Source organism: Martes martes (assembly GCF_963455335.1).
Source record: "Martes martes genome assembly, chromosome: 11".
NCBI classification, from domain to species: Eukaryota; Metazoa; Chordata; class Mammalia; order Carnivora; family Mustelidae; genus Martes; species Martes martes.
This window is the reverse complement of record NC_137899.1, coordinates 52,996,106-53,003,521: the sequence shown is the minus strand read 5'-3', so window position 1 is coordinate 53,003,521 and position 7,416 is coordinate 52,996,106. Positions and strand designations below refer to the sequence as shown.

The 7,416-nt window shown below is 40.7% G+C and overlaps 1 protein-coding gene across 1 annotated transcript; it reads left to right on the top strand.

The window, feature by feature from the left end:
- Window positions 1-2,068: 2,068 nt before the first annotated feature.
- On the top strand, window positions 2,069-2,557 carry FERD3L (Fer3 like bHLH transcription factor; the record flags this gene model as incomplete). Its single annotated transcript, XM_080819001.1, has 1 exon — window positions 2,069-2,557. One exon carries the CDS (start codon window positions 2,069-2,071, stop codon window positions 2,555-2,557), a length of 489 nt encoding a protein of 162 aa, XP_080675127.1.
- Window positions 2,558-7,416: the final 4,859 nt, after the last annotated feature.

The following is a 7,416-nucleotide window of genomic DNA, read 5'->3' as shown; positions in this document are numbered from 1 at the left end:
ATGAGGTATTTAATCCATTTACATTTGCATTTAAAAGAGAAAAGTCATGAGAAATATTTAACAACTAAAAATCAACGATAAAATATGTCCAAATACTGAATAATACATTAAGTTAAACAAGAACTAGAAAGCATGTTACTGCTTGTCAAAACAAAAAATAATTCTCCCATTTAGTTATCCTTTAGCTACTGTTGAAATTCTAATTCATTTTTTTTTATTTCTCAGTCTTCTCTTCGAAAGAAATTGAGTAAAAATCAATAGGTAATCATAATCAAGGACCTCATATTCATTAACATCTTTCAAGAACATATATTTCAATTCTTCTCTGCCTGAGTTATCACAATGCTCATTGGAGCATAAAGACTAAATGCAAGAGAAAAGAAAATCAACCACAGGACAAAAGAGCAAGGGAGAACACAGACACAAATGGGTTAAAAGAACGAATGAATGAGAGAAAAGGAAAAATTCAAGATGATACTGCTTTCATAGTATCTAGGAGTACACAGGGGAAGGCTGGGAAGAAAATTGTGCTGACCTCTAAGAAATAGGCTGTTTCTGGGAGCTGTCCAATGTACTAACCGAACGGCCACAAAACTTACCTCCTTAGTAGGAATTGTCTTCAGGGATTCTTCCTTGAACCAAGGCATCTCTTTACTCATCTTTTATAGCTATTTCTTCTAAGCCATCTTTAAAACGATTTTCCAATATATTACTCTGCCCTTCTGTGTCTTCTTAAAAATCCCTACACCGAATAATTAAATAAATATAGCCAGTGGCAAAAAAGGAAATATGAACCTGTTTTTGTTAAAATATTAGAGATAATATGAAATCAGTAAAATTTCATTCTTATACCAAATATTAAATTTCCTTTCATCTCAAAAACATGATCTAACGATAACTTTTAAATCTCCCTTAAATTGAACTCATATAGTTTCCACTCTTAAGTCCTGTAGGGCAGCACAAATCAATGAGGAAAACAAGCCAGAAGGACGTGAGAATTTATCTTTGTTCACAAATACCGATGGGCAATTTAAAAGTCAAAAGACTTCACAACAGAGGGCTGATCGACCCATTGGCCTATCAAAGGGTAAATCGCATTATTGAAAGGAGATTGAAGTTGTTTTGTTTGGGCGGGGGGCGAGGGTTTGCTTTGCCCCCCACGCTGGGGTTACATAGTTAAGTACATTCAGGGAAAATATTAGGAGCCTTCCCCCCCCCCATTTTATTGCCATCATAACTTTTGCCCTGAAGTAATTTCTTCCACTTTACATGAGTAGGAGATAAGTAAGGAAGGGAAACTCAAGTATCTCTGTTGTTAGGGTGATTACAACAAAACGGACTTTAGAAGTCGGGTTTGTAACACCGCAGGAGAGCTGTTTCGATGCCCTGGAAGGAGAAAGCCGGTTCCAACAGCGACTCTGGGGAATGCGCTCTCCGACCCCCCTACCGTGCTTACTTAAGCTAATGGAAGAGCCTGCCTTTCAGTAGCGGCTGCACTGGGATACCAGACAAACAGCTCCCCTCGACCCCTGGCAGACAGGGCCCCTCTTCAGGACATCATTAAAAGCACATGCACTTATTTCACACCCATTGGCAGCCTCCGGTGGCAAGACTCAGGACTCCTACTCTGAAGCCAAGGAGAAGCCAGAGTGGTGGAAAACATCCTCGCTTTGAAAATCCAAAGCTAAATTAAAAGAGCTACATGAGATAAGGAGCCTGAAGAATATTAGTTGGCTGCGGGGGTGAGGAGAGGCACAAAAAGCACAGCAGGTAAGAGGCTGGGGGTTGTTGCCAAACTGTCCCAGGTGGCTCATGGAAAAGGATCTCAGAATTGGAAGCCTGTCCCTTTGAGACTTCCACGCGTGCTCAAGCTTGTCTTCTTCCATCAGTTTCGAGAGGACGACATTGTCAGAGCCTTCTCTATCGGTGCCACTAATCCTGTTATCATCTTGGTTATAAATATTACTTCCCCTGGCCTTTCGGTGATGGTGCCGCGTCAGATTCGGAGCTGTTAGGCGTCTCCCCCTCGCTGCGAGAAACCGATGCGAGGCAAGGCCAAGTTGATGCGATGGAGGCCCATCCGGAGAGGTGCGTGGACGCCAGCGTGCTGGACTTTGTCGCAGACCTGTCCCTGGCCTCCCCTGGGCACCCTCTCCTCTGCGACTTCGCACCCGGGGTTCCCTTTGGGGACCCGGACCTTGTGCTCCGAGAGGGAAGACGCAGGAGGCTGGCACGCTTTGAGGAGGAGGATCCAGAAGAGGAGGGCGAAGTAGACGAGGGGGAGGAGGAGGAAGAGGAGCATGAGAAAGGCGCCTCCCCGCTGGGCCGTCCCAAGAGGAAAAGGGTGATCACCTATGCCCAGCGCCAGGCAGCCAACATCCGCGAAAGGAAGCGGATGTTCAACCTCAATGAGGCCTTCGACCAGCTGCGAAGGAAGGTGCCCACTTTTGCTTACGAGAAGAAGCTGTCCCGAATCGAGACCCTCCGCCTGGCCATCGTCTACATTTCCTTCATGACCGAGCTCCTGGAGAGCTGCGAAAAGAAGGATACCGGCTGAGCCGGAGCGGGATGAAGGTGTCTGCGCCCTCCTCCCGGGCGCGCGCGGGCTTGGGGTGCTTCAGGACCCAGCAGGGTGCGGCCGACAGGCCTGGAGGGACTCTTCAAGGCAGAATGTCTGGCGTTCTGGAGTTTGGTTCAGGGTTGCGAAATCCCCACAGCCCTCAAGAAGTGGCAGCCGTAGAGTTAATATACACTCGAACGCTCTCAATTGGAGTCTGGGGCGGGGGCGGGCTGGGCGCCTTAAGAGTTCGAACGCGCTGGGCTGTTGACGCGAGCGCCGGGACACAGCTTCGGCCGGCCTGTTGGTGAGAAGCTAATCCTCTCCCCAAACTGCAGATTTCCGGGGCTTCTGTAGAGTCCAAACTCTTCTATTTAAAAAAAAAAAAAAAAGAAAGAAAGAAAAGAAGGAAAGAAAAAAAGAAAAAATTAAATAGATGTTCTTAACTTTTTTTTTTTTTTTTAAAGCCTCAAGAGTCAGTGTTGCCCAATCCCCCAATCCCGGGCAGGCACACCGCTCCCGCCCGCGCGTTTAGGGGGGACCTGCAACAGAATCATCGGCAAAGCGTTCGGGGTGCGGGTCTTCTGAGAGGCCAAGGGACTCCGGACCTCTGGTCTGGTCCTCTTTGCCTTGTCTAGAGACAGAAGGAAGGAGATGAGAACAGGAGAGTCCAGGGGACAGGCGACCTCTGAGAAGGGACATCATTCTCGCCTCTCTTCCCCTTAATTTCCAGAACCAGAAACCTTGTTCGGGTCGCTCCAGGAGACCGAAGCTTGAACCCGGAGGTGGACCGAAGGAGCTCGGTCTCAGAGGGCGAGAATGCTTCCGGGCTTGCCCGGATCCTAGGCTCTCCGAACTTTGGCCGCCGAGCTGGGCTTACCCTCTGCGCTTCCGGGAAAATGACCTGGTTTTCACAGGTGCAGCGCAGCTTGAGTGCACACTTTACAATTTTTAGCTTTCTTTCTAGCTGCATCTAGGAACAGGCAAAGCAAAAACTCCATTCTTCGACTTTGGAAAATGTATGTGATGGAGAGGAGGTTTGAAGCAAGACCTAGGCGAGAGCCCACCTCCAGTTTGGATCCTCTGCCACTCCATGGTTTTTCTTTCCGGGCGACCTGCTAACACCTGGACTGGGGTTCTTCAGATAGGAGTAGGTAAGTGAGGAGGAACCTGAGTTAACAAGTACCGCCTAACCATAAATTCAGAAGTTCGAAAGGATAAATCCCAATACTTTATTTTGCCTCTTCACGTCGCACACCTTTGCGCACACACACACACACACACAAATACACACACACAATTCTCCCTCTTATACCTTTAGGAATATAATACATTTCTATTAATAAGTACGACATACTCATCCGAGAAAGTTTGGAAAACATAAGTTAAAAAAAGAAAATTTAAATCACTCCACAATGCCATAGTTAGCATTTTTATTTCCTTCTACTTTTTTTTCTGTACAGATATATAAATTAAATATGCTTAACAAATTTGAGATACTTTTGGATACAGATCTTTTTCCATTCAGCAATATAGAATGAGCACCTTTCCCCTGGCTTTAAATACTATTCAAACATAATTTTGATTACTGTATTTTGTCATAACGACGTATCATAACTTAATGCCAGTTCTTTACAAGTAGATAGCTAAGATACTACCTTTTTAAAAAATAAACTGATGCAAAGAGCATTCTTCTAAATGTCTTCTCTGTCTGTGGTAATTTCTTGGTATTAGATAACTAGAAGTAAAATTTCTTCATCACATGAACATTTTAAGTTCATGGCTACAAATGGCCAGATTGTCTTCCCAGGTGGGTTCTGCCAGTTCACACTCCTGCCCACCAGCACTGCAGTGACTTGCTTGTCTCTCAAGTGTCTTCATTTAAAACTTTTCCTAGTTCTTCTATCTATAGGAACTGAAATAGTTCTGAAATGACCACCCTACCGAAGATGATTTCATATTTTGACTGTGTCTTTTCACCAGGACTTTTTCTACTTCTACCATACCATCTGTATAGACAGGTAAAAGAAAAAAAAATGTAACTAGATAAGATAAAAAAACAGTAAAATCAGGGAGTACATTTCTTTTTATTCTCTAGTGCCTTTAATAAAATGAACTGAAATTTGGACAATGACCCCTATGTCAGTTTTATAAGGTAAAATTACTCATTTTTCTCTTCTTTTTCTAGACTTTTTGGCTAATGGGACTAACATTTCTTTCTGTATTTTTAAAGATAAATTTAAAATTACTAATTTTAATATGTTAGAAGGATGTAACTAATTACTTCTCAACTGTTCATTAAACAGTATTCTGTTTCCCAACTTCTTTTGGACTGCTAGTGGCTCCATCAATACTTCATGTTTATCCAGTTATTTATTTAATTGGTTAAGAAATGTGTTGACATTTTATGTATAGTGTGAATGGGTTCAAAATTTAATGATCTTGCAGACTCTCCCTTCCCTCTCCCACATAAAGTCCTCCTGAGAATTAAACATGATGTAAAAAAAAAAAAAAAGAAAGAAAGAAGGAAAAGAAATCTATGAGTGTTAAGTTTTAAAAAAAATGGTTCAACGCTAGGAATCATCAATATTGTTTTGAAAACCAGAAATTAAAAATTAAAAACTCTGTGTAGACAAAAGATCTCAAAATCACTGGGTCCTAAAGAGTAAATATAACCATCCACCATCCTTAATCCTCTCCCTCATACTCTGAACCATATTGTTCTATTTTTATTTTTTTTAAGATTTTATTTATTTATTTGACACACAGAAAGATCACAAGTAGGCAGAGAGGCAGGCAGAGAGAGGAGGAAGCAGGCACCCCACTGAGTGCGGAACTCGATCCCAGGTCCCTGAGATCATGACCCGAGCTGAGCGGAAGGCAGAGGCCACCCAGGTGCCCGATATTGTCCTATTTTCAGTAAGCACTTAACATCCTACAGTGAATACCTCTTCAGTGTAGTAAATAATATCTAGAGACTGTAAGCGAAAAACAATTTCATCATTATCACTAGAAGATTTATGTCCACAATTCTTGAATCTATTAAAGCGCAAATGTTTTGTTCTTTGTAATTTTTTTATATGCTTAGAAGCTGCTTTAAAATGTAAAGTCCCTTAAGACATTCTCTTAATCATTGTACTGATAGAATAATTTGAAGCCAAATAAGGATTATAAACTCTGAGAAATGTCTGGACTTATTTCTCACATGAAATCATCCAGAGATCAGACACAATCATCTGCATCTAGAACATGAATCTACGATACCTCCATATCTTGACACCCAACTTTCATAAGCAGTGTGACAGTTGTAGTTCTTTTTCAATCTTTGCATCTAAGATCCATAAATTTAGTGTACTTTTAATTTTTTTACTGTAGTTGACACACAATATTCCATCAGTCTCAGATGTACAACATAATGATTCAACAACTCTATACATTATGTTATGCTCACCACAGATGCAGCTCCCATCTGTCAGTGTAATTTTTTTAAGATTTATTTATTTACTTACTTATTAGAGAAAGAAAGAGATAGAGAGCTTGAGCGAATGGGGGGGGGGGGCACAGAGAGAGGGAAAAAGAAACCCAATCAAGCTGCTCTGGAGTGAGCACCAAGCCTAACATAAGGTAGGGCTTGATTTCAGGACCCTGAGATCACAACCTGAGCCTGACCCAAAACCAAGAGTCAGATGCTTAACCAATTTCACTGCCCAAGTGCCCCCAATGTACTTTTTAATACAACTGTTTTTAGTGTCTAACACATCCTATGTTAAAATATTTTATTCTTTATCTTTTAAACTAACATGAATAAAATACAAGTAGATAATGGTTTTTTAATACCTTCCATCAGTTAAAAAATCCTAATGTCAATTACTTCTGGAAAATTCTAATAATGTTTTTGAAATCTAAAAGTTATTTGGACATTTGGAATCTAAATATCATTTCAGATGCTGCTTGGAGGCGATTTTATTTATATGCAATTCACTGACTGAAACCTGCCTTTTGGTCTCAAACTAAGTTCCCCATACTTATCTGGTTACTATTAGTATTCAGACATGTAAACCAAGAAAAGATCTAAATGAAATCATATTTGAGACATAATCAGACTTTCCAAGGAAAGTAAAAATAATCAAAGCCTTTGCCATCGATAGGCAGCTCCTCAGGGTGATCATCTTTTACGGCTGCCCAATGTGAAAGCAGATTTTGGGAAATTAGCACTGAAAACTGAACCAAATATTATGCTAGTGTGTGTAATTCCTGCATGAACATACAATTAAAACCCTTGGATTGGTATATATTATTGCATTTATCAGCCTTTCCATCACAAAAACATGATGGTGGAAGGTTTATAACAAAGCTATAAAAATTCTCACTTGAAATCTGATAAGCAGAGTTTAGGATAACTCTTTTCTTAGTTATAAATCTCCAAAGAAAATTTCAAAGGTAATGAAGACACTTAAGTACATTTTACATTTGAGCTTCCAAACTGAACCTGCAATTTGAAAAGCCAAGAGACTGTATTTAATACAAAAGGTAAATTATTTTGTTTTTATCAAAAATAACTGGTAGATTAATACCGAATTTAAGTACTAAATCCACTTCTTATAGGGTGATATTATTTCATTAAATTATCTTTAATATAAAGTAGAAAAATGTTTAAGTTTTATTATAGATATCTATCTGGGGGCAAGTTCACTCAAAGGTTCCTGAACTTTGCCAACATTCTGGGTGAAGTTAGTCCTAGTTTCTGGTCAGTGACCTCTCTTCCTGTGAATGCTGCACTAAAAAAGTATGCAAAACAAGAATCAGCAGTTCTGACCATTTTGTTTTGACTTTGGGGTTTCTTTGAATCCAAAGCTCAA